This window comes from Brassica rapa, chromosome A03, assembly GCF_000309985.2.
Source record: "Brassica rapa cultivar Chiifu-401-42 chromosome A03, CAAS_Brap_v3.01, whole genome shotgun sequence".
Taxonomy (NCBI): Eukaryota; Viridiplantae; Streptophyta; class Magnoliopsida; order Brassicales; family Brassicaceae; genus Brassica; species Brassica rapa.
The window spans coordinates 4852233-4877991 of NC_024797.2; the positions used below are offsets into that span (position 1 = coordinate 4852233).

Sequence of the window (25759 nt, forward strand, 5' to 3'; positions counted from 1 at the left end):
AGATTAGCAGACCTAATTTTGGTTGATTCGTGGAAGCGCTTATAACAAAACTTGCTCCTACTCCTACAAAACGTAATACGTTGATTCTAGCTAGCCCAAGAAATGTATGCGCCCGATTTGAAGAAAAAAATTCCGGACGTTTCTCGGGTTGGCTAACCAGCTCTGATACCATTTATAACGTTCCAACCGTCCACGGCTAATGGGCTATCCACATCCGCTCTCTCGGCATGTGGACCCCATCCCGTCTGACGGGCGGTGCGTTAATTTTTTCAAAAGTCATGCTTCACTTGCATGCTATCGCGAATCACTTCCCATAGGTCGTCCATCTTTTCACTATTCCAGCTCAATTACGCTTAACTCTGAAGTTCTAAAATGATGTGTGACAGAAAAAGTTAAATCAACTTTGGTTACTATCAATTTTTTAAGACTTTAAATGACGGCGAGACCTCCTGTTCTATACTATGATCTAGGAGTCTCACCAAGTTCATTTTACAAATAGTGAAATATGATCTCATCTATGTCCAAAAGAGTAATCATCCTATTAACATTCACATCATGGCACACAAGAATCAACACATTCATAATTAAACCAAAATCACCAAAGAAACATAGGATATGATATATGTCAATGGTCTAAATTAAATTGACCAGATTTAGTTTTGAAATTTCTTTACATGATAACTGCAGCAGCTAAAATTATCTCGCCATAGGAACATTCCAGTGTCAATGATCATACACTTCTGAGGAAGTTTGTGAGTCCATGCCTCTACTCACACTTCTCCTTGAGTTCTCTGACAAAAGACACTCTTTTAGTTCAACAGCAAGTTGAGATTGATAAAAAAGACTTGATGAAACAGGTGAATCAGCATATGTAATTAACATTCGCCACATGCGATATATAAGGTGACTGTTTTTAGTGCTGTGGATACAAAAAACATTATGAGATATAAGCAAAATATTCGTAAGTTATTTATAGCTCCTTGAATTTGGTTTCTTGCGAATTACATTCCACGGTCGAAGTCTTTTTTCTTTCTGACGTCAACAAAAATTAGAACCAAAACATCAATGATAATAGCCACAAACGCAGCTGACGCGACAGAAAACTAGAAATGGCTTAGGTTGGCACTCAAGATTCAACACAACACACATTCACGATTCAAACGTAAACAAAAATATCAAAACAAACATAGAATACGACCTAAGACATGTCGATGATCAAAACAAATTGAACAGGTTTAGTGTTACGATCCTTTTATATAATACTTGTAGCAGCTCCCACTATCTCGCCACAGGAAACATCCCAGTGTCAATGAGCATGATCACTTCAGAGGAACTAGGAGAGTCCATATTGCCTCTACTCGTATTTCTCCTCGGATTTTCAGACGCAAGACACTCCTTTAGTTCGATAACAACATGAGACATACTTGGTCTTCTTGTGGAAGAAGGATTTGAGCATGACATTGCCAATTCCAGAGCTCTCCAGGCAGAATGAGAGTCATAGTCTCCTTGAAGGTATGGATCCATGATACTATTAATATCTCCGCTGTTTAGCTCAAACCCAACCCATTGTGTTATGTGTGTTTGTGCACGAGCATGGTCAAGCACAGGTTCATTTGTGATTATCTCCAGTAACACAACACCAAAGCTGTAGACATCGCTCTTTTCAGTCAAGCGACTTGTACTGTAATATCTGCAAGGCAAAGAAAATGGTACACTATTTATCTATACATATTCTTCAACAATTGAAGAAGGAAAGAAAAACATTTGTCAGTTTGTGGTGTTAGCCAGCAATCCTTACTCGGGATCAATGTATCCAGGAGTACCAGCAATCATCGTTGAAATATGAGATTCACCTCCAACTGGGAATGATCTCGACAGCCCAAAATGAGCTAGTTTGGCCTTGAAATGCTCATCCAACAATATGTTTGTAGTTTTGACATCTCTATGAACCATTGGAGGTATGCATCCAGTGTGTAAGTACTCCAAACCTATGCAATTTAATCATCTATCGTAGCTTAAAAATGGAAGAAAGGAACAATTCTTGGTCTATGGTAACAGACCTGATGCAGCCTCCATAGCTATCCGTAGCCGAGAACTCCAGTTAATAATGGATCTACCTGCTTTCCCTGTATCTTAATAGTTAGATCCATTTACTAAAATATAATGTTCCTGTGAGCTATTGTTACATGTGAAGTCCTATTTTTAAGTTTACCAGATAGATGCGGTCTTAAGTCTCCATTAGGCACAAACTCGTAGATGAGAGCCAAATGGTCTCGTTCATTACAGTATCCAACTAGGTTAACCAAATTTGTGTGGTGAACTCTCATAAGAAGATCAACCTAATTATCATCCATAGAAAAAAATCTATAAGCTTCTGATTATGCTCTTAAATGTTTGGAAAACTTAAGGTATGCATACTTCTGCCTTGAATTGCTTATAGCCTTGAGGTGATGATTGAGAAAGCAGCTTAACAGCTACTTGTTCATATACATTTAGAGTACCGTGGTAGACAATACCGAATCCTCCTTCCCCAACAACTCTTTGGAAGTTATTTGTCATATCAGTGACCTCTGAATATGTAAACCTTCTCTTATTCATATGGATTGATGAAACAATTGAATTAGAATATGTAACATTTGCAGATGCCGATTATACTCTGCGGCTGTTGTAGAGCTGTGCATAAGAAAAACTTTAGGGGATATAATCTAAATTACTCATGAACTATTTATATTTGTTGGATTTGTTTTATTGCAGATTACCTCCCACAACTGACGGTTTTTTCTTTCTTAAAACGAAAGCAAGTATCAAAACAGCAATGATAATGGCCACAGACACAGTTGATGCGACAATTGCCACTGGAAATGGCTTGGATTTGGGAGGTAGGCATGAACCAGAGAGACACAGTCTTGGATTCTCTTGAGTACTACAAGAAGACAAGTTTTGTTTCAAGACATCAATTACACAAATGGGTTCTGGACAATAACTGCGAGAAGTTCAAAATAGGTGTGAAAAATTTCTCACAATAAAGCCAGTCCTTTCTTCTGAAGAGCCTGAGGAATCAAACCACTAAGATCGTTCCTGCTTATGTTTCTTTTAAAAAAGAAAATTGGACATACATACATACATGAAAACGAATTGAGGTCAAATTTGAAAAGCAGTACTAAAATATATATGTAAAGATAAACTTACATGAACACTAACGATTTCATGTTGCCTAGAAACTCTGGCAGCTCTCCCGTCAAATTATTATTGGACAAGTCCCTAATGTGTTCAGAATCGAGTAAAAAACATGAAAAGTTCATCCATATAACAGTTTGTTGCTTCCTATCAACACTGAACATTCTTACAGAGTTTCTAGTTGTGTAAGATTCTGAATGCCCGCCGCTATGGTTCCAGCTAGACCACTTGAAGACAAGTTTCTTGTGATATGTCCAGAAACATATTGATCAGTGATCACCATTACCAAAGATATTAAAGAGCTTGTGTACTAGTGATCTTATTACTTACAAATAAGTGATTCTTGGTGGTATAGACATATTCGTGTTGCTACAATTTAAGCCATCCCACATTAACCATTGAGGGACACATGGATCTCCTTGCCAGCTGATTCTACTGACTCCATAGTTGGTTTTGATGTTTTGGACAGCAATCACTGACAAAAGTTTTTTTAAGATATTTGAATGAATATATAAAGTTACTTGATTACTCTATTGTGGTTCTGATTTCCTTTTTATTAAACATACAACAAAAGTTTTGACCTTATATGCGTGACATACCGTCGTTTTCATTCGTTTCAGACTGCGGAAAATGGATGACTGTGTAGACTTCATAAGCATTAAGTAGAGGTGGGAGAGTTGATCTGCTGGTTCTCATCAGCTCGAAACTGCATATCCCTCCTTTGCAAGTTTCCGCCCGCTGGCTATATATAGTATGTACAGTAAATTTTGGAGGAATTAGAGGGCCAAAATAATGTTCTCCATTCCAAGTGATGTTGAATTCCCTGGTATCGTTGGTCTGCACGTCTTGGATCTCAGCGAAGTGTGTATACAAGTAATATTGGTTATTAACGTTATTAGAAGCCCACTGGATCGTCAATGGCTCACTGGAGTTAGTAGGTGTTGCCGCAGTTGTAAGAGCGTTTTCTGGTAGAGAATAATTGTTAAAATTATTCACTTGGAGTGTGGTGGAAACCAGGGTCCATTCATCCCTTAAGGACGAACTCCATACGCGATCATATTCATCGCTCGGGTACCTGGGGATGAGTTTCACAAGTAGAATCAATAAACAAGATGGAATATATCATGCAATTGGGGCCTTGCAGTTTTATCAGCTTGATTGTTAAGTATATTTTCATGTTCTCTTCCTGTCTTAAACGTGTTCAGTGCCAATAATTGAATAGTCATTTCCTTAAAACTATGGATATTACCCACGAATTTAACCAAAACCATAAATGCCGGGTTGGGTTTTTACCTTTTTTTTTAATCAGTTGGATCGAAAATGGATATATAAAGCCAATATTTTTTTATAATATATTTTATCACAAAAAATCAGAATCAAGTTTTTTTTGTGTGTTAAAACTATAAAACCACATTTTTCTGCAAAATCATGTTTTTCCATCAAAGCTTTAAAATTATGTTTTCTTGCAAAATAAGTTTTCTCGCTAAAATCACAAAACAAATTTTTCGCAACAACAACAAAACATAATTTCTTGTCAAATTCACAAAAATCACAAAAAGAAAAGAAAATTTTCCCTGAATTTTTTGTCTTTCTTCTAAAATCGCAAAACAAATTTTACTGTCAAAACTAAAAACAAGTGTTCTTTCCAAAAATGTAAAAATGAGTTTCACATTGAAACCGCAAAAGGTAAATTTTCCCAACAAAACTACAAAATCTTTTTTTTTTTGCTAAAATCAAAGTATTATTTTAAAAAAGATTCTATAGGATTTTAAAACATATAAAATGGTAACTTAGATACCCCATTAGTAAAACTCATACTCTATCGGGTATTTTCTGGGTTTATATTACGCGCAGTTTGATTTTTACATTTTTATAAATTGTTTAAGGACATTTTTAAGCATATAGGTTATTTAGATATTTTTAGCTTCATACATACTTATCCGACCCGGAAGAATCCAAATCAAACTATATCTGCAAATTTATATTACCAGAACATAATTTACTTTTAAAATCCAAAAACTCGATTCACCTAAAATCGATCTATATCTGAACGTATACATGAATGCCCATGTCTAATATAAAAACAATTTTGTTAAGAGATTTAAATTTTTGTCATTAATGGAGTAATTTTATTTAAACACATAAAATTATTATGGTTAATACATAAAATAAATGACATCTATTAATGAAATAGTTTAGAAAAGTGAAAAAAGAATGTACAAAAAATATAATAAAATACTTAAATGAAAACAATATATGAACTGTTTAGAATTAGTCAAAAAGGGAAAAAAAATCTGTAAGAATCCATTTAAAAATAGACAAGTATTATTTTGTATTTCAGTTTTAATAAAATAGATGTTTTTGGGTTTTTGTGTGTTGGGTTTAAAATGGGTTGAATTATGTAATAGGTGGGGCTGGGCAGAGTAATTTAACCCACATTAACATCCCTAGCTGAAACAAACCCCTTTCTTGTTTTTTGAACTACTTGAAACAACAAACCCCTATGTTGCGAACAGTGGACAGAGTTGAAAGGAACCACAACAAATATCATCAAAGACAAACATATCAGGAGAAAAGAAAACACTCAGTTGAAGTTGAGGTACCTTATGTACGTCTTTGATTTGGTAAGATATCTCCGAAACCACAGAAACAGGGAACCAGACTTGGTGATATAACTATTATTTCCCATAGGCCGTATCTCCAAGGTGGATATGAATGGAGTAGTCGTCCCGGTCTTAACGAGACAAATCTGCAACACGTTTGATGTTGGAATGTGCAAGATCTCGGTCTGTGTACCATTCACTTTTCCTTGCAAATTTATCGTGATCCATAAATTAGGTCCAAGATACAGGTCAAACTTGGGGTTAATGTCAAGACCATCATAGTTTGCATAGATGAAGTAAGCCCTAATCAAATGTTTCCTTCCCTTCTCAACATTTATATTGTAACAGTTTCGTCTTCCATTTGGAAAATATCTCAGCGTTGTGTATGGCTTCAAGAATTCACTCTCTCGGTTTGCTTGTATTCTACCAGTTTTCCCATCCTGGATGAATGCTGTGTCCGAAGAAAACCGTAAACCAGTCCTTTCCTCATCATATGGAGAACGTTCATCCGCGGGTAGCCCGCAATCCAAACTGGTGAAACCTGCTAACTCACATGTAAAATAACGACTGTCAGAAAAAGCACACTGACTCGGAAGGGATGAACTCTGCTTTACATTTGTTTCAGTTTTATCCAAAAAAATCAGGATAAACTTAACTTTACTGAGAAAAAAACTTCAAATTAATGTTCTCTCTCTATTTATATAAATCTTATGAATCTGTATTCATCGAATTTGTTAAAAAAAATATAATTCTACAAACGAAGAAAACACAAAACTTTTAAATTTATATTATGCAATATTTCCACCTTTTGTTTGTTTTAAACAATAAAATTAAACTTTTACAGAACCTATCTGATATCCAGCTGAATATCAAGATTTTAATTTTTAACATCTGATCAATTATCAAGCGGTATACAAATTGAAAGAATGTTCATATAGACCAAACGGAGAAGATCATGATCATCTTTCCACGAGAAACTGAAGACACTCGTCCCATCACACAAACTAACCATTTTCCGTAGAGAAATATATTTAGATAGCATTAAATCAAATCACCAAAATGCTAATTTATGACAAAAAAAAAAGACTAAACATATGTTAATTATGATATTTGCCTTTTTAACATATGTTCAACAAGTAAGCTGTGAATACCTTGTTGATCCTGAGCCTGAACAAGATGAATAATAGCCAAAGTTCCTAATACCACCACCGAAACCCGACAAGCGCTCTGCATATTTAGCTACTTCTAAAGAATTATCAAACGGTACAAACGCAACAGATCTGAGAGACTACCAGCACATATATAAATAAAACCAATCGGACAATGAAGTCAAACCAAGCTATGGCTACATGATAAGAGGTTGTCAATGTACAAATATAAAATAGGAAATCAATCATACGAAGTTAAAGTACTTTATATTATTTTCACAGAAAACAAGACGACTAGGAAAATAACTCACAATAAAGAACTTGATTATCTACATTGTCCAAAGAATGAAGTAAACATATATTATTGGTCATACGATAGGTAAACTTGTTTTCTAAAGACCATTTCAATTGATCTCAGCTGTTATATATAGTCATCGTTCTAGCGAATATATATATATATATATATATATATATAAATTGGTTCCCTTACAATGTTTTCTGTGATGAATATATTGTTAGTATTTGCTGATGGGAAACAACAATAATTGGAAGGTATTCTCCAAGTTTTTCAGAGATTCGAGGAGATATCAGGTTTGTCTATAAGTCTCGAAAAATCTACATTGTACACAGCTGGTGTAACCGACATAGACAGAGAAACAATCACTAGCCACATCCCTTTAGCTTCAGGCTATCTGCCAGTCCGCTACTTTGGATTGCCGCTGATGACGAAACGCATGACTTCCACTGATTATGCTCTGTTGATTGAGCGAATTCGAAAGAAAATAACCTCATGGCAGCTCGCCAGTTGTCATTCACAGAAAGACTGCAACTAGTTAATACGGTCATTCATAGCCTCACAAACTTCTGGATGTCTGTATATCGGTTGCCAAAAAAATGCATTAAAGAAGTGGATCAGCTCTGTGCAGCCTTCCTATAGTCTGGCCCTGCAATGAGCTCCAAAAAAGCAAAAATAGCATGGTCAGTGGTCTGTAAGCCGAAGGAAGAGGGAGGGTTAGGACTGCGATCGCTGGAGGAAAATAATAAAGTAAGCTGCTTAAAACTTATATGGAGACTTCTATCTGCGGATTCTCTATGGGTGAGATGGGTGGAACACTATTTGATACAGAAAGGCTCTCTGTGGCAAACAAATGAGAATAGTAGCTTGGGTTCCTGGATTTGGAAGAAAATTCTAAAATACAGAACTCTAACTTGTGCCTTCACTAAGGTTGACATCAAAACTGGAGCACATACGTCTTTCTGGTACGATGCATGGTTGCAGCTTGGAAGAATAATTAATATCACTGGCACTCGGGGTTGTATAGACCTGGGTATACCTATAACTGCTACTGTTGAGGTTGCTGTTCAAAGGTATCGAAGTCGCAGGCATAGAGTTGCTAATAGGATTGATATTGAGAATGAGATTCTGAAACTGAGATTGCAGGGGCTGACTTCAGACAATGATATCAGGCTCTGGAAGGGAGTTGGCGACTTATTTAAGAAAAAATTCAACACTAAACAAACATGGCAGCTGACAAGAATGCAGTCGCCACGAGTTAATTGGTACAATGCTGTCTGGTTCCGAGGAGCCACTCCTAGATACTCTGTTCTCACATGGATAGCAGCCCATGACCGCTTGGCCACAGGTGTAAGAGTCCAAAGATGGAGTCCGCAGTCGGATGCTCACTGCGTCTTATGTTCGGGCCATTTGGAAACACGAGAGCATCTGTTCTTCAGCTGTTCATATTCTAAGCAGATTTGGAGGGGATTAACGGCTATACTGTTGGGGTTAAGCTATACTGAGGACTGGAGCAGCATACTGGATTATATTCTCATTAGAGTCTTTTAAACAAAACTCAAAACAAGTCGTTGTACAAAGGTCTTTTTTTTTATTTGAATAAATTTAATATTTTTTCAAAAAAAAAAAGAATATATAGTTTCTAGCCCAAAGACAATCAGTAGTCAAACAAGATCCAGAGAATAATCGATTATTAAAAGAGTTCATAAATTAAACCTGCAAAGCAAGTTTTTAGTGGAAATAATCAAAGACTTCGAATTTGATCGCCTTGATAAGTAAATGAATCAAAGGGTGGTCTCATAGAAAATAGATTTATATTCTTTCATCACTGCAGATTTGTCTTTGTTAAGACAGGGACAACTACACCAACGATCTCAGCCTTGAGATTACGGTCGTAGGGACTTAACTCTTATTGTATGCCACAAAGTCGGGTGCCCTGAATCTTTTTGTTTGGATGAATCTCAAAAAGACAGATGACTTTGTAGGGTTTAGTCAACCCTTGTCTTTTTGTTCTCCTTTGATTTGCTTTCTTTTATGTTTTGGGCCGATTTTGAGTGGCCCAATAGATATAGCTTATTTATCCAGAACGTTTCGGAACCAATAACAATGACCTATCAATCATCTGTCGTGACTTTCCATCGTCAAAGCAGTCATCTGAAACCAAAGTTTGAGAGAAAGAGAGAGTAGAGATGAGGTTGTTCGATCCATGGCCGGTGTTCTTCAAAAGGGAGTGGAAACGTTGTTGGCCGTTTCTCACCGGATTCGCCGTAACCGGCGTCCTCATCACCAAGCTCACCGCTGGATTCACTGGTAAAACTCTTTTCAGATCTGACCTATTCTTCTATAGAAATGATAGAAACCAATCCTTAACCGATCCGATTATCTGTTGAATCAGATTATGTATTGTATCTCTCGTGGTTCGATTGTTGGATCGCTAGACCTAATTTATATAAATCCGTTGATTTGATTTTGCAGAGGAAGACGCCAAGAACTCCAAGTTCGTCCAGCAACACAGGCGGTAATCATCTTACTCTTTCTATCAAATCACTAGCATCGCGTTTCAGATTTTTTGAATGTTGTAATGTTTCATCTGCCATTTGGGAATTGAATCGCATTACTATTAGCTTAATGTCTCTTAACTAACATTTGCTCCAGAATCACAATGCCTAGTGTTTGGTTTCTGTTTCTTGAACCAGTTGTGTTCTGTAGTAATATGGTATTACTTGATGTACTATACGCCATTCATTCATATTTAGCTAGAGGTGCTTTGACAAAACAGTCTCAATTTGAATCCTTTTGGTTCTGATATTTATATGCACTAACCATCAGCTGCACCGGTTCATGATTTCTTTTCAGGTGATCTACTCAAGTGAACTCTATTGCTGAGAGTGCTTTCAGACTTTATTATTCTAATAAACATAAAAGAGAGAATCCTACTTACTTCTTGTTGATCTCTCGTTTCCTTTCATCTTTTGTCTTTTCACAACTCTCGAAACAGTGTTAAGTTTGAAATGGTTTGATTCCAATCTTTTCCCCCTTATGTTTGAAATGGATTGGCTCTATTTTTGTTATGTTGAATCGAATATAGATGGCTGACCATCATTAGTGACAAATCTCATTACAAAAGTTCATTAAGCAGACCACAGAGAATCTAACAACTTTAAGCATATAATGTAAGCAATAGAACCTGCAGGCCATTGAGACAAATCTAACGAAGCCAGTACAAGAATGCACCAACCTTGCGTCCACGCAAGAGATGAACGTGGGGCCTGAGCTTATTCACCAAACCCCAAAACTGATCCCTCCTATTCCTCTCCCGCATCACCCTCAGTGCCTTCACCACCACGAAGTTCCCGTAAGCACTCGTCGCAAGCCCCACCAAACTCTCTCCTTCACACCGGAGAAACTCTTCCACCACCATAACCGCCGCCTCCTCCGTATCCAAAAGCTTCTCCACGACGTAGCTTCCAAACTTCGTAAATGAGAGGCCAAAGTAATGGCCACTAAGGCTAACTGCAACGTTACGCGTGCAACGCAAGTCATTCAGCTGAAGCACGTGTTGGACCACGTAGTTCCCACGAGCATGGTAGCTCAAGTCTAGAGCGTTCTGCGCGACTACGTACAAGAGCTGGTCTCTGTAGAAAAAATGGCCCAAGCTGGACCAGACGTTTATGATTTGTTTCAGCACGGCGTAGCCGCATCGGTCACACGCCAGGTGAACCGCGTGGTGGCGAACGTAGTTGCACATTCCTGTCTTCTTCTCCTCGCTGAAAACTCGCATCCCTTGCATCGCAACGCGGGACGCCTCATAGTCGGTCATGATGTGGTTGAAGCGGCTCAAGATAGCGTTGTAGAAGAAGGTGTCCACGTCGTCTCTTATTCCGAGTAGCTCTTGTATGCGGTTCGAGCCGTTATCGTCTATTGCCATCTCCAAGAAACGATTGAGATCTGACGTCAGCAACGAGGCCATCTTCCGAAGATCGTTTCCCTCGTCTAATCTTGAGATCACTTCTCTAAACTGAGCCGCACCGTCTTCTTCGTTGCTAGTGATTACGTTGAACAAGGACTGCATGCACGCGTCTGTTTCTTGAGGAGTCATGGCGGCGGAGGAGCGAAATGAGTTGAGTAAAGATTGATTCTCTTCAGTAAGATTGACTCTATTTGGTGCGGCGAATCTTGGAGGAGGGATATTGGCGGTGGGGATTTCACGTCGACGAGGAGGAGGAACCACCGGAGGCTCTTGTTTGATGGATGCTCCTGTGGCGGTAAGATCGCCGCCGTTTGCCATTATATACGTTAATTCTTTAATCGGTGTGTCTTGGAAGGATAAAGAGTTTTGGTTGTGTGATTGTAGAGAATGAGAAAGTGTTGAGATAATGCCTATTTATATGAACGTAAATGCATATACATGGCGACGTTTTTAATAGAATCTGATTTTATCATTATTATGACTTCGTTTTTTAATGTTGGGTTATATTGTTATCACTTTGAAAAACTTCACTCATCTCCCTCCACCTTTATAATTCACGTTACGAGACATGCATGCACCACTACTGAGTTTTTGTTAATTAACTCGTCTACTAGATTGATTATTATAAAAAATAAAATAAAAAATAAATGTGTAATAAGTTATAAGTGTGTTGAGAATAAATTGGATCATTGGATAACAAGATGATGTGTGAAACTGTTGAAACCATGAAAAATAAATGGAAATAATTACAAGAATAAACTATAATATTCTTTTAACATAATTATAATATTATTATTAAGTAATAATATTATTATTATTAAGAAATCTCAAATATAACTTAACATATTTGAAACTAAAAACAATCAAACTCATTCATATCTAATTATTTACTAAATGAAAAGTAACTATAATAACAAGGAGAAGATTAGTGATTTGTTTGAAACTACAGTAGTAAGGATATATATATATATATATATATATATATATATATGGTCATGACTACATAGTAATACGTGGAAGTCTTTTTGGTCCAGTGGTTTGACCAAAAATTCATTAATACTTCTATATCAGGAAGTTTAAGTTTCAATTTCCGGAAAATGCGGAATTATACGAATTAAAAGAAAAAAAAATTCAGGCGATGGATTCAAAAGTGATTCTTCATATGCGGTAGGTAGAATTGTCGGCTTAAAAAAGACTACATAGTAACTTTAAGAGATCTGGTAGGCTAACATATACCCTTTTTTTTTCAAATCACTCACCCATTTTTCCCCTTTATTATTTGTATTTTTTATAAAATTCAGTCTTTCTAAAGATTTAATTGCTTTCAAAAGTAGCAAGTTTGGTATACCATTCCATAATTTGAAAGAATTTTCATTTGTTCTTTCTTCCCAAATATTGTCACTGAATATATCTTTGGACTTTTAATGTTAATGACAGGCTACTCAAATTATCCTTCGAAATTGTTTTTGTTCTTCAACTCCAATTACCTCATCATGTAGCGAGTGATAAAATCATATAGCGAATTTCTTTTTGTTTTCTTTACTATTGGTAGAAATTCTCTTATTATTCATAGATTCATTTTTGGAAATAAAATTTTCAACATTGCACTGTAAATAATTTTAATTAAAATGCTGTAGAACTTGAAAAATATAAAACAAAATCCAGCAGTATAAGCATGTAAGGGCTCATACCGTCATACGTAATCTCATTCACCATACTAACTACAATTAAGATTTGTTAATTAAAAGTAACAGTAATCTATATATTAGTTCAAATTTTAAAATTGTCAAGATAACTAAATTTGTCAAACCTGCAGGTTTTACTTATGTTGGTCCAGTCTCAATATGTTTGAAATGGATTAATTCCTCTCTTTTTTTGTTCTTCCCATACATTGTGAATGAATCCATCCTCATGATCATGGTGATAAGGCAATGGTAACAATCCATTTTATCATTTACACTCACTTTGTGTTGAATCAAATGTGGCTCGCTTACCATCATTAGTGACAAATCTCATTACAAGAGTTCATTAAGCAAACCACAGAGAATCTAATAACTTTCAGCATATATCGTAGCAATAGAACCTGCAGGCATTGTGACAAATCTAACGAAGCCAGTACAAGAATGCACCAACGTTGCGTCCACGCAAGAGATGAACGTAGGGCCTGAGCTTATTCGCCAAATCCCAAAACAAATCGATCCTATTACTCTCCTGCATCACTCTCAGTGCCTTCACCAACACGTAATTCCCGTAATCACTCCTCGCCAGCCTCACCAATCTCTCTTCATCACACCGCACCAACTCTCTCACAACCATAACCGCCTCCTCCTCTGTATCCAAAAGCTTCTGCACGACAAAGCTTCCAAACTTCGTAAACGAGAGGCCAAAGCAACTCCCCCTGAGGCTAACTGCAACGTTATGCGTGCAACGCAAGTCATTCAGTCGAAGCACGTGTTGGACCACGTAGTTCCCATGAGCATCGTAGCTTAAGTAGAGAGCGTTCCGCGCGACTATGTCCAAGAGCTGGTCTCTGTAGAAAAAATGGCCCAAGCTGGACCAGACGTTTATGATTTCTTTCAGCACGGCGTAGCCGCTTCGGTCACACGCCAGGGGAATCGCGTGGTGGCGAACGTAGCTGCACATTTCTGTCTTCTTCTCCTCGCTGAAAACTCGCATCCCTTGCATCGCAACGCGGGACGCCTCATAGTCGGTCATGATGTGGTCGAAGCGGCTCAAGATAGCGTTAAAGAAGTAGGTGTCCAAGTCGTCTGTTCTTCCGAGTAGCTCCTGTATGCGGTTGGAGCCGTTCTTGTTTCTTGCCATCTCCAAGAAACGATCGAGATCTGACGTCAGAAACAAGGCCATCCTCCGAAGATCGCTTCTTGAGACCACCTCTCTAAACTGAGCCGCACCGTTTTCTTCGCTGCTAGTCATTAAGTTGAACAACGTGTTCCTTTCTTGAGGAGTCAAGGCGGCGGAGGAGCGAATTGAGTTGAGTAAAGACTGATTATCTTCAGTAAGATTGACTCTGTTTGGTGCGGTGAATCTTGCAGGAGGGATATTGGCGGTGGGGATTTCACGTGAAGGTGGAGGGACCACCGGAGACGCTCGTTCGATTGATGCTCCTGCGGCGGCAGGACGGAGATCGCCACCGTTTGCCATTATATACGTTAACTCTTTGCTCTTTGTCTTGGAAGGATCGATAAAGAAAGGGCTTTGGTTGTGTGATTGGAGAGAATGAGAAAGTGTTGGAGATATGTCGAGTGATGAATGATGATGCCTATTTATACGAACGTAATTAAATACATATACATGGTGACGTTGCTGGAGTATTCTTTTCCGTTTCATAGAATCTAATCTTATCACTTTGATTTCGATTTTTTTAATGTTAGGTTGGTTATATTGTTACTACTTTGAAAAATTTCACTCATCTTCCTCTCCCTTTATAATTCACGTTAGAAGACATGCATGCACCACTACTAAGTTTTTGTTAAATAACGCCTCTACTAGCTATTGATTATTATTTTAAAAAATAAAATAAAATTGTAATGTGAGTATTGAGGATAAATTGGGTTATTGAATAACAAGATGACGCGTGCAGCTGTTGAAACCATGAAAAAAATTAATGGAAATACTTATGTTTGAAATGATTTGTTTCCTCTCTTCTTTTTGTTCTTCTCATACATTTGTGAATGACTGAATCCACAAACAAGTTTTTTGGTTCATCCTCATGATCATGGTCATCAGGCAATGCTACTAATCCATTTACACTTATACTTTGTGTTGTATTGAATCGAATGTGGATCGCTTAAACCATTATTAGTAACAAATCTTATTACAAGAGTTCATTAAGAAACCATAGAATCTGACAACTTTCAGTATATATGTATCATAGCAATCTTTTGAAACAAAAAACTAATTGTAAAGGCTAAAGCCTGTCCAAGAATGCTCGAACGCGTCCATGAAACCCACCCAAGTGATGAACAAAGGGCATGAGCTTATCCACCAAAACCCCAAAAAGATCCCTCCTATACATCCCCCGCGTCACTCTCAGTGCCTTCAACACCACGAAACTCCCAAACTCATTCCTCGCCAGCAACGCTAACTCCTCTCCATTACACCCCGACAAAAGCTCATCCGCCACCATAACCGCCTCCGTATCCAAAAGCATCTCCACGACGTAGCTTCCATACTTTGTAAGCGATAGGTAAACGCAATGGCCCCTGAGGCTATCCGCAACATTACGCGTGCAACGCAAGTCATTGAGCTGAAGCACGCGTTGGACCACACGGCTCCCAAAAGCATGGTCGCTTAACTGGTGAGCGTTGCGCGCCACTACGTACAAGAGCCGCCCTCCGTAGAAAGAGCGCGGGTCCGAGTCGTCTATGATATCGTTCAGCACGACGTAGCCGTCCGCGTCGCACGCTAGGTTAACCGCGTCGCAGAGAAGGTGGTCGTACATCGCTGCTCTCTTCTCCTGGCTGAAAACACGCATCCCTCGTAACGCGAGGCGGGACGAGTCACCGTCGCACATGACGTCGAAGAAGCGGCGCAAGATAGCGATCAAGAAGAAGTTGTCCAAGTCGTCTGTTCTTCCGAGGAGGTCTTGCATGCGGTTGGAGCCGTTCTCGTTTCTCGCGGTCTGCAAGAAGGGAGCGTTGTTTGACGTCAGGAGCGAGACCATCCTCCGGAGATCGTTTCCGTCACCTAATCTTGCGACCAGCTCTCTAAACTGAGACGCATCGCTGCTAGTCATTAACCTGAACAAGGACTGCGTACACGTGGCCGTTTCTTGAGGAGTTAAGGCGGCGGAGGAGCGAAATGAGTTGAGTAAAGATTGATTCTCTTCGGTGAGATCGACTCTTCTTCTTGGTGGGGTGAAGCGTCGACGAGGAGGAGGAGGATTGGCGGTGGGGTTTCCACGTAGACGAGGAGGAACCGTCGGGTGATCGCCGCCGTTTGCCATTATATACGTTAACGCTCTGAGTTTTGGTAGTGTGATTGTAGAGAATGAGAAAGTGTTGAGATATGTGGAGCCATAGATGCCTATTTATAGAATACTAATCACTATTTTTTTTAGCATAGCCTTTTGTATCAAAAACAACAATTTTTTTTGAAAAACACTCAATTTATACAATTCAATAATATTAGAATAATATTCTACAAATTCAACTAAGATTAAATGAAACAAACCATATAAGCAAACTACCATAAAATCGAATTTGAATCATAAACGACAAATTCTATTAACCGCTCCTCAGACTTCCGGTTTATTCTTAACCGTGGCATTTATTCCGGTTCGTACCGTTAACCGCAGCATTTCAAAGCTTTGATTTCTCCACACACTCTCCAATAGTCCGTGTTCTTTTCGGTTAGTGTCAATCGGTTCTTATGCTGAATCGAATTCTCTGCCAAGGAAGAAAGCTTCATGCTCATCTCGTGACATCTGGTACCTCTCCCTTGACGTGAATTGCAGCTAAGCTCGTGGAATGTGGGAGTGTTACAGATGCTGGGAAGGTGTTCGATGAAATGCCTAAGAGAGATATTAGTAGATGTGTTGTCATGTTTGGGGCTTGTGCTCGAAACGGGTATTACCAGGAATCTTTGGATACCTTCAGAGAAATGAATGAAGAAGGTTAGAAGTTTGATGCTTTCATCGTTCATAGCCTTCTTAAAGCCAGTTGCAATCTGCTCAAGTGCTCGTTTAAGTGTGGTGGTTTTGAAGTTAGCTCTCTTATTGATATGTATTCGAAGTTTGGGGGAGGTGGAGAATGCGAGGAAGGTGTTTAAGGATTTGGCTGAACAAGATTTGGTGGTGTTCAATGTTGTGACGTCTGGTTACGCTAACACTAGTTAAGCAGATGAAGCAATGAGTTTGGTGAAGGACATGAAGCTAGTAGGAATAAGACCTGATATTATGACCTGGAATGCTATGGTTGTTCCTTTTGATGCAAAACAAGTACAGAATGGATTTGTTTGGGTGGAGTGCTCTGTTAGGTGCTTGTAGGAATCGTGGAGCTTGCAGCACAACGCTTAGCAGAGCTCGAACTAGATAACTCAGGAATGGATTGCTTCTATCCAGTTTGTACGCCAATGGTGGTAGTTGGGAAAGTGTTATAAGAATGAAGAAGATGATAAAGAAGAAGAGGTTGATAAGGTTTCCAGGCAGCAGCTGGGTAAGTACTGTTTGATCCTTCTCGTTTTTGATCATCAAACCTGGCTTAGATTTTGATGAATGTTATATACATATATTAATAAAAATCACTAAAAATTCACAACATTTAATGTTCAATCAAATGCCAGTATCATCCTAGAGATTAGATAAATTATCAGCTATTATTTTCATATATATACATGTGTGGCAAAGAACCAGTTTAGATAGACTTATTAGAAAAAGACAAGGCAAGCCTTTAATATGTCCCGATCACAACAAACCCAGCCACGAGCCACGTGCTTGTCCTTCCACACAATTGATAAAGTTTTTGAAGCTTTCCTATCCTCAATGCATCAGATCTGAAGTTTCCATCTGTCTCCCTGAGCTTCTTTTTATTCCCACACTGACGAAATAATGGATGAAAAGCAAGTGAAGAAGAGAAGGATAGTGTTGGTTCCAGTACCAGCGCAAGGGCATGTCACTCCCATTATACAACTCGGGAATGCTCTTCACTCTAAAGGCTTCTCCATCACTGTTATTCAGACACAGTACAATCGAGTTAGCTCATCCCAAGACTTCTCTGATTTTCAGTTTCTCACCATCCCAGGTACTTTAACTGACTCTGATCTTCAAAGCCTCGGAGCACTCCGTTTTCTGATGAAGCTCAACCAAATCTGCGAGGCAAGCTTCAAGCATTGTTTTGGTCAACTATTGCAAGAACAAGTCAGCCGTGATGATATTGCTTGTGTCATCTACGATGAGTATATGTACTTCTCTGCAGCTGCATTTAAGGAGTTTCAACTTCCCAGTGTTATCTTCAGTACTACTAATGCTACTGCCTTTGTCTGTCGCTCTGTTTTGTCCAAAGTCAACGCTGACAAGTTCTTGATCGACATGAAAGGTATTCTAGCTCTTTACATCAGTTATAAATACCCCATTTATATTTAGTAATAACCAATGAAAATGCTGTTCACTTTGCAGATCCTGAAGTGCAAAACAGTTTGTTTCCAGGGTTGCATCCTCTAAGGTACAAGGACCTACCAACTTCAGCTTTTGGGACACTAGAGGATAGCATCAGTCTCTACAGTGAAGCTGTTAACACTCGAACAGCTTCGGCTGTTATCTTCAACTCAGCTAGCTGTCTAGAGAGCTCGTCTTTGTTACGGCTACAACGAGAACTACAAGTTCCGGTTTATCCTATAGGCCCACTTCACATTGCAGCTTCTGCGCCTTCTAGTTTACTAGAAGAAGACAGAAGCTGCATTGAGTGGTTGAACAAGCAGGAACCAACGTCAGTGGTTTACATAAGCTTGGGAAGCTTAGGTCTAATGGAAAACAAAGACATGTTGGAGATGGCTAGGGGGTTGAGTAATAGCAACCAGCCTTTCTTATGGGTGATCCGACCAGGTTCCGTTCCCGGGTCAGAATGGACAGAGTCCTTACCAGAGGAGTTCAGCAAGCTGGTTTCAGAGAGAGGTTACATTGTGAAATGGGCCCCGCAGATGGAAGTTCTGAGACATCCTGCAGTAGGAGGGTTCTGGAGTCACTGTGGATGGAACTCAACGCTAGAGAGCATTGGGGAAGGTGTTCCAATGATCTGCAGGCCCATCACTGGAGATCAGAAAGTCAATGCGAGGTACTTAGAGTGCGTTTGGAGAATTGGGATTCCTTTGGAAGGAGAACTGGAGAAAGAAACTGTGGAGAGAGTTGTGAAGAGGTTGATTGTGGGTGAAGAAGGAGCAGATATGAGGAAGAGAGCCATTGATTTGAAAGAGAAGCTCGAAGCCTCTGTCAGAAGTGGAGGTTCCTCATGCAGCTCATTAGACAACTTTGTCAACTCCTTGAAAACCAAGAATTTCATGCAGCAATGAGATTGTCTGTGGTCAAAGTCAAAAGCGTAAGAGATTCATTTACCATTGTGTAGCAAATGGTTTTATGTCCTAAGTTTCATCTTGTTTTTTATTCTCAAGTTTTGGATGCTTTAAATCCTGTATTGACCATTGATGGAAAAATCAAGCTGGTTAGTCCAAGCTACAACTTAACATGTATTGAACATTTGTTTTGGTTTTGCTCCAAACAAATGAGAGAAAGCACATACAGAAGTTAGTTGAGCAACTTTTAATCTTTACTAGAAATACATCTTTATGTCTTCATTACATCATCCTTAATTGATTTACGATTCGGCCATTTCTAATTCACTGAGAGTAACATAATATTACATGTTGATTATCTCCTTGCAGTTAGGAATGCACAGAATGAGAGATATTCAAGGTGATACCCCTTTACAATTTTGTCATCATATCTATATAGAGTTAGTTTATAGATTACTTTATGTGTTTCAAAATCACCCCAATTTATTTTAGTATTTTATAAAATTATGATATTGTTTACACTAAATATTTATTTATAAACTATTATGTAAAAATTAATATAATTATATTTATATAAATAATATATTTTACTAAAAAAATATTTTCAGTTATAATTGTTTAAGTAAAAAGTTAAAGGATCATTTTCTAAAAACAAATAGAGGAGATGACATGGCGAAAATATAGTTTCTCATTGGCCGATTATTTTCGCCTACGTGGACACTCTGTCTGAAGCTTATATCCTTCAGTTTTAATTAAAATCTATAATATTTAAAAGTTATTACTTTAGAAAACTGTCATTTAATATATAAATTTAATCAATTACACATTAATTTACATAATTTAACTGGTCACACAATATCCAATAAGTATAAAGTTATATTGAAATATAAAAACAATTTATATAGTGAAACAAAAAATACTTTTAAAACAGTATATTATAAAACAATGGGAATATTCAAATTATATTGAAACATTAGAATAGTAAGTATCAGAAAACCTGAAATCTCAACGTCGATCACTTACGTCGGTCATGCCTTAGACCATCTCCAATGTATTCCTCTATTTTCTCTCTCTAAAATACATGTATTTCTTAATAGAGATGGATTTGTCTCCGATGTATTTTTTTATTTTCTCTCCTGAAAAAGAATATTCTTGATATATTATTTTCTAAGTTTACAAATAATACTTTTTATTTGTGAAAGTTGAAAACCAATCCAATTTATTTTAGTATTTTATAAAATTATGATATTATTTACACTAAATATTTCTTTACAAACTATTATGTAAAAAAAAAATGTAATTATATTTATATAAATAATATATTTCATTAAAAAATATTTTTCGGTTATAATTGTTTAAGTAAGAAGTTAAAAGATCATTTTGTAAAAACAAAAAGAGGAGGTGACATGATAAAAATATAGTTTCTCATTAGTCGATTATTTTCGTCTACCTGAACACTCTATCTAAAGCTTATATCTTTCTTTTATTACTTGTTTGATTGTTAATAAAGTAGGAGCATACTAAACTGAATTCATACCTTGTCAAAGAAGAGTACGACCATCCCGAGTTTAGCATAACTTTTCTTTTGCAAAACACTAAGATAATGTTATGGCCATGCAATTACCTTTTTGTATAATGAATGGTCATGCATATAAATGTTGCTTTTCTTCAGTTTCTTTTTTAGTTTTCATTTATTGTCAATGTTTTATATGTAGATTTTCTCGTTTGTGTAGCTTAATAGAATTGTGTCGCATGCAAGCACCCTCGAGTTATTGTTGACAGAGGACCGATGATCATAAGAAATGGTCTACTAATGATTATTTTTATATTTCACACAGTTTAACAAATTATTGGTTTTTTTTCCTTCAAAATGTTTTCTCATTTTGTGCCAACTGCAAGTAAATCAACCAACAATGATGGAAGCTTAGAAGTTGTGAAATAATAGAAACTCGTAGAGATGAGAATATTTTCAAAACTTATTAGTGAAACGTTAAGTTGTGAAAGAGTACAATTCATAAAACTTGCTATCAATGAAAGGAAACTTCAGTAGAAAAGAGAGATGACAATACAAAACCCAAGAGATTACAATACATGAAATTTTTCAGAGACTCAATCTTCTTAGGAACCAAGATCAGGAAGGGTGTTCTACATGTTGTAAGGCATCAAAACTATTAAAACCATCAGAAGCAATTGAGATGATCATCCCTGGAATCTGGTTGTACCAGAGAAGTTCCTTCAAGTCCTTGTCCCTGATTTTCTTGGAAAAAAAACTGCAAGGTTTTCAGACAAACAAAAATTAATGAAATATAATTGTGCTTAAAAGGTTAAACTAAGATGTTACCTGGTGAAAGGAAGCTAAGAAGGCAAGTCTTGAGGCGTTTTAACTTGTTCAGTTGTTACTTGTTATATGCTTTGAACTCTGCTTCTCTTCTTCATCCTTCTCTAAGGATAAATTCCATATCCTGCATAAACGATAGATAAGCCAAAAACCATTAGACAGTTTTTATGTGTTTCCGGATTAGCTGTGTTTTCTGTATAAGCTTTGTGACTTACGTGAGCTGATTATCGCCAGAAGAGGCTGCAAGAGTTGAGGATTCATGAGCGCCTTACTCAATTGACGTGGTAGGATGCTTATGCTTCTCAAAATGTGATACCAGAGCATTCCATCCTTGTTCAAGATTCAAATGATATCATATCAGAATCATGTTAAGATACTGATACAGAATTATAAAAGCCTACAGTCTTCAATGTACCTGGCAAAAGAATCTGTTCCATGAGATAACATTCACATCTTTTTGTGCCTTGAAAGCTAATGCATGCGACTTCCCAACTCCGACATCCCAAACTGCAACAGTCGCATCCACAAAAGACGATGCAAACACGTTGGCTTCAGCTGGACTCCACTAGAAATAGAGTAAATAATATTCAGTCGAAAACAGACATTCTACGCACCAGAAACTGGCTCCCAAAAATGAATCACACTCGTGCAGTCCCTAACTGGTGGAAAAAAAATAAACACATCGACTGTGTTAAAAAGCATGTAATATTTGTGAAATGATTCACACTCGTGCAGTCACTTTGTTTTATCCCTGTTAAATAAATTTTATAGGTGAAAAGAATGACGTTTATTTCAGCCAATAAGAAAACTAAGATGATTCACGAAAGACTCATAACTCACCAAAAAGTTCAACTCCTTTAACAATGGTGATACAGTTGAACTTGTTGCAGACAACCTGTACAATAGTAACTTCTTGTCTGTCCTATTCAGGATCCGCAAGCATTAGATAAACAGATAACCGGAGAAATAGGTTCATATGAAAGACACATAAAATCTAAAAAGATAAAACACAAATATGTAATCCATTCAAAAGTGCGGTGACTCGTTAAACCTTCCAGGAAAAGTAAGAGAAAGTTTAACACAAAATTACTTACTTCTTTCTTAAATCCCCCCCCTACAAAGGCGTTTTCACTTCCTCCTTCTTGGATGTCCCTCCTAATGATTTGAAAATCCAGTGATTAGAATTTCAGATAAAAGATTGCCCAGGAAAATTTAAAACATTACAGATGCAAAGTCTTGATATTTCCTCCAATGGACTCAACGGCTCGCTTCCGTCTCATATCTGCCACACCTCAACTCAAATCCGGTTCGTAAAGCTCGTGGTAAACTGCGTACGGCTCGAGCATCACTATCTCGTCATGAAAAATCTCAATGGTTATATCTTAGTGGATTTGTTTCATCTGTTTCATCTGAAAAGATCGATTCTTTTAGAAATTCAAGAGAATTACCTCGATGGACTGTTGAGTCGTGAGATTCGTAATCTCACCAGACTTGCCACAGGTTTGGACCGAATCGGTTGTCGTCATTCTCTGGATGTTGTAGAACGAAGGGGTTATATAAGAGGAGAAACCAAAGGAGTTGAAACGTTAACATCTCTAATGAAGAAAGAAGTAAAGAGGTATTGAATAAGAAGAGTGGGGGTCTGATTATTACAGTGAAACGGAGATTTGGAACGATGAAGGTGAAATGGAAAAGTCGGTGACAATTGTTACGAGCAATGTGTTAGGCTAAGAGATGGGCTCTATCAAATATGCCGTTTTTATCTTTTTGTCCTATCACATTAGTTGGCCTAGTCGAATTATCTTTTGTTTTATATAAATGATGTGGCAGTAAACTATATTCTGATAGGTGGATTTAATTTGCATACGTGGATAGGCTAGCTGAGGCTCATATATCCTTTTTAGTATTAGTTAGATTTTATTTTGCTATGAAATGATAATTACGAAAGTCAATACATACAGATACACGTTTATCCATTTATGTATTTTATCAACTTGGCACCTATATACGTACTTAGTCAATGCGTATAGATATAAGTTGTTTTATGTTTAGCATTTAATCAATTTGGCACCTGTAATTTTGTTGAGCCATCAATGTGTTAGAAAATATAATTTTCTAAAGAGTTCCACCCACCCCCTCATTGCCAAACATTATAACATTTGTCACAATTTATTATCTAACTTAACTTAAAAATGTAAAGTACAACCTTTAATTAACAAAAATGATTTAACTATTCAGCAGTCAGCACACTTGTACTTCTAGCATGATTCACAGGTGGAAACGACGTCGCTTATTGGCTTTCCCAGAAAAAACGGAGATCAAATGGGTTCCACAAAGGTCCCCCCACAAACAGCAAACACGGCGTTTCCACTTTCCGCGTTTGGTCAAAAGACTCAAAACTCTCCAACTCTATACGTCACGACTGTTAATACCTCCGCTATCTCCTACCCAGTTAAACACTCACCACGTGTCTATTCACGGTCTTAATCAGACGCCGTGAAAGTAACACCCTCCAACGACCGCCTTAAAAACCACGTTTTCATTTTCTCATCTCAACCTATTTCATTTAACCGCACTTCTCCTCTCAGATCCTCTCACCAAGCTAGAAGGTCTCAGAGATGCCGTCGCCGTCAACGCCAATAACGTCGTCGTATTGGTGTTACAGCTGCACGCGATTCGTCAGCGTCTGGTCCGAATCCGAACAAGGCGCCACCACCGTCAGCGTCTCTTGCCCTCACTGCGACGGCGGTTTCATCGAAGAGCTCACCGATCCCTCCTCCGCCGCCGCTGCCGAACTAACTCCTCAACCTTCCACCGAAGTCAGATCGATCATCAGCAACCGCAGATCTATAATCAGACGCCGGAGATCCACTCCTCATCCTTCCTTCAATCCAGTCATCGTCCTCCAAGGAGGCGCCGGCGAGAGAGACGATGGAGAAGAAGAAGAGGCTAGAGACCGACGAAGACGCGCGTTCGAGTTTTACTACGACGACGGATCCGGATTAGGTCTAAGACCTCTTCCTGATTCCGTATCCGAGATCTTGATGGGATCGGGGTTCGAGCGGTTGCTCGAGCAGTTAAGTCAGATCGACGCCGCGGCGGGGATCGGACTCGGTAGATCCGGGAACCCTCCCGCGTCGAAATCGGCGATTGAGTCGTTACCGAGAGTCGAAATCTCGGATTGCCACGTAGGCGCGGAGGTTAATTGCGCTGTGTGCACTGAGGTCTTCGAGGGAGAGACCGAGGCGCGTGAGATGCCGTGTAAGCATATTTTTCACGAAGACTGTATCGTTCCGTGGCTATCGATACGAAACTCGTGCCCCGTCTGCCGTTTTGAGCTGCCTTCGGATGGTAACGGCGAGGAAGGTGATAACAACCCCGTGGGGATGACGATATGGAGACTCCCCGGAGGCGGATTCGCGGTGGGGAGGTTTAACGCGGCGATGAGGGAGGGGGAGAGAGTGTTGCCGGTTGTGTTGACGGAGATGGACGGTGGTGGGATTGGTGGTAATAGTGATGGTCCTAGACGGATCTCGTGGGTTAGAGCTAATGGGACGTTTGAGTCAGGTAGTAACAACGGTGGTGGTGGCTCTGGCTCGGGAGGGAGATTGAGACGGATGGTTCGTGGAATGGTGTCGTTGATGAGGAGAGTGAGACCAAACCGTGGTGTTTCGTCTTCTTTGAATCAACTGGGTTTGGACAGTGAAGTAGAAACTAGGGTTATGGATCGGTCGAATTCAGTGCTGAGGAGATACTTTGGGCGAAGCAGAAGTAACAGAGATTCTTCAGTTCTGCATTGATAATTTTATATTTTTTGTTTGTTTGTTCATCATCCAACAATGTAAATATAAGAATATTCAGAAGAAAGTCCGAATATTGTTTGATTATTTGTATGATACATTACATCAAAATGTCTTATGTTCATTCAAGTTTTCATCTTCTTTTTTTTTTGTCTTGGAGCCAGATCTCCTGGAAACGTTCCCCGCGAGATTCTGTCTGTTTTGGTTTCCGAGAAAGTAAAAAGAATGCTTGCCCTTTAAGCTTTTCTTTTTCCTTGGATGGTGAGAAAGAGATGCACATAAAAAGAAAAGTCATGAAGAATACTAGAATTAATGATGGTCAAGTTGCCAAATTTGAAATTTCATTCAACTGCAAGTCTTTTTAGTACATACCTCGACTGTACAGTTAAATTTGGTCTGGAAT

At 38.3% G+C, this 25759-nt stretch overlaps 7 protein-coding genes and 1 pseudogene across 11 annotated transcripts; 3 read left to right on the top strand and 5 right to left on the bottom strand.

The window, feature by feature from the left end:
- Window positions 1-556: 556 nt before the first annotated feature.
- On the bottom strand, window positions 557-9050 carry LOC103856617 (annotated as a pseudogene).
- A 231-nt stretch (window positions 9051-9281) lies between these two features.
- Window positions 9282-10325, top strand: LOC103856618. Of its 2 annotated transcripts, XR_630896.2 has the most exons (3): window positions 9321-9533; window positions 9699-9741; window positions 10080-10325. XR_630896.2 is itself a non-coding variant. In XM_009133736.3 (2 exons), exons 1-2 carry the CDS (start codon window positions 9413-9415, stop codon window positions 9743-9745), a joined length of 168 nt encoding a protein of 55 aa, XP_009131984.1. In that variant the 5' UTR covers window positions 9282-9412. The 2 variants fall into 2 exon arrangements, 1 of the variants encoding a protein (XP_009131984.1); XM_009133736.3 differs by lacking the exon at window positions 10080-10325 and having other exon boundaries at window positions 9282-9533; window positions 9699-9745.
- LOC103856620 (putative pumilio homolog 19) lies at window positions 10107-17470 on the bottom strand. The gene is made up of 2 exons (XM_033286350.1): window positions 17243-17470; window positions 10107-16795 (listed from the first exon to the last, which is right to left on the bottom strand). The coding sequence occupies exon 2, from the start codon at window positions 14539-14541 to the stop codon at window positions 13297-13299; it is 1245 nt and encodes a 414-aa protein (XP_033142241.1). The 5' UTR covers window positions 14542-16795; window positions 17243-17470; the 3' UTR covers window positions 10107-13296.
- Window positions 10432-11511, bottom strand: LOC103856901 (putative pumilio homolog 20). Its single transcript, XM_009134024.3, has one exon. The coding sequence runs from the start codon at window positions 11509-11511 to the stop codon at window positions 10432-10434; it is 1080 nt and encodes a 359-aa protein (XP_009132272.2).
- On the bottom strand, window positions 15122-16159 carry LOC103856902 (putative pumilio homolog 19). Its single transcript, XM_009134025.1, has one exon. It carries the CDS (start codon window positions 16157-16159, stop codon window positions 15122-15124), a length of 1038 nt encoding a protein of 345 aa, XP_009132273.1.
- Window positions 16888-19446, top strand: LOC103856621 (UDP-glycosyltransferase 76E2). Of its 2 annotated transcripts, XM_033286348.1 has the most exons (3): window positions 16888-17369; window positions 17705-18248; window positions 18329-19446. In XM_033286348.1, the coding sequence occupies exons 2-3, from the start codon at window positions 17762-17764 to the stop codon at window positions 19216-19218; spliced, it is 1377 nt and encodes a 458-aa protein (XP_033142239.1). In that variant the 5' UTR covers window positions 16888-17369; window positions 17705-17761; the 3' UTR covers window positions 19219-19446. The 2 variants fall into 2 exon arrangements, with proteins under 2 accessions (XP_033142239.1, XP_033142238.1); XM_033286347.1 differs by lacking the exon at window positions 16888-17369 and having other exon boundaries at window positions 17528-18248; window positions 18329-19389.
- Window positions 19447-21157: 1711 nt separating this feature from the next.
- On the bottom strand, window positions 21158-23477 carry LOC103856622. 3 transcript variants are annotated; one of them, XM_018657566.2, is made up of 9 exons: window positions 23005-23477; window positions 22781-22904; window positions 22651-22711; window positions 22397-22478; window positions 22171-22215; window positions 21972-22063; window positions 21772-21886; window positions 21560-21680; window positions 21158-21488 (listed from the first exon to the last, which is right to left on the bottom strand). In XM_018657566.2, exons 2-8 carry the CDS (start codon window positions 22834-22836, stop codon window positions 21661-21663), a joined length of 471 nt encoding a protein of 156 aa, XP_018513082.1. In that variant the 5' UTR covers window positions 22837-22904; window positions 23005-23477; the 3' UTR covers window positions 21158-21488; window positions 21560-21660. The 3 variants fall into 3 exon arrangements, with proteins under 3 accessions (XP_018513082.1, XP_018513081.1, XP_033142766.1); XM_018657565.2 differs by lacking the exon at window positions 22171-22215 and having other exon boundaries at window positions 21972-22111; window positions 23005-23085; window positions 23210-23318; XM_033286875.1 differs by lacking the exon at window positions 22171-22215 and having other exon boundaries at window positions 21972-22111.
- Window positions 23478-23939: 462 nt separating this feature from the next.
- On the top strand, window positions 23940-25493 carry LOC103856624 (E3 ubiquitin-protein ligase RDUF2). The gene has a single exon (XM_009133740.3). The coding sequence runs from the start codon at window positions 24175-24177 to the stop codon at window positions 25354-25356; it is 1182 nt and encodes a 393-aa protein (XP_009131988.1). The 5' UTR covers window positions 23940-24174; the 3' UTR covers window positions 25357-25493.
- The last annotated feature ends 266 nt before the right edge of the window (window positions 25494-25759 follow it).

What these genes read in the sequence shown, in the direction of transcription:
- LOC103856618 (XM_009133736.3), top strand. Translation starts at nt 9,413, where the DNA reads ATGAGGTTGTTCGATCCATGGCCGGTGTTCTTCAAAAGGGAGTGGAAA. An exon ending in GCTCACCGCTGGATTCACTG is followed by an intron (nt 9,534 to 9,698) that starts GTAAAACTCTTT and finishes TTGATTTTGCAG; the next exon opens with AGGAAGACGCCAAGAACTCC.
- LOC103856901 (XM_009134024.3), bottom strand. Translation starts at nt 11,511, where the DNA reads ATGGCAAACGGCGGCGATCTTACCGCCACAGGAGCATCCATCAAACAA.
- LOC103856620 (XM_033286350.1), bottom strand. Translation starts at nt 14,541, where the DNA reads ATGAAACGGAAAAGAATACTCCAGCAACGTCACCATGTATATGTATTT.
- LOC103856902 (XM_009134025.1), bottom strand. Translation starts at nt 16,159, where the DNA reads ATGGCAAACGGCGGCGATCACCCGACGGTTCCTCCTCGTCTACGTGGA.
- LOC103856621 (XM_033286348.1), top strand. Translation starts at nt 17,762, where the DNA reads ATGGATGAAAAGCAAGTGAAGAAGAGAAGGATAGTGTTGGTTCCAGTA. An exon ending in GTTCTTGATCGACATGAAAG is followed by an intron (nt 18,249 to 18,328) that starts GTATTCTAGCTC and finishes TTCACTTTGCAG; the next exon opens with ATCCTGAAGTGCAAAACAGT.
- LOC103856622 (XM_033286875.1), bottom strand. Translation starts at nt 22,836, where the DNA reads ATGAGACGGAAGCGAGCCGTTGAGTCCATTGGAGGAAATATCAAGACT. An exon ending in TAAAGGAGTTGAACTTTTTG is followed by an intron (nt 22,112 to 22,396) that starts GTGAGTTATGAG and finishes AGTGGAGTCCAG; the next exon opens with CTGAAGCCAACGTGTTTGCA. An exon ending in GGAACAGATTCTTTTGCCAG is followed by an intron (nt 21,887 to 21,971) that starts GTACATTGAAGA and finishes ATCTTGAACAAG; the next exon opens with GATGGAATGCTCTGGTATCA.
- LOC103856624 (XM_009133740.3), top strand. Translation starts at nt 24,175, where the DNA reads ATGCCGTCGCCGTCAACGCCAATAACGTCGTCGTATTGGTGTTACAGC.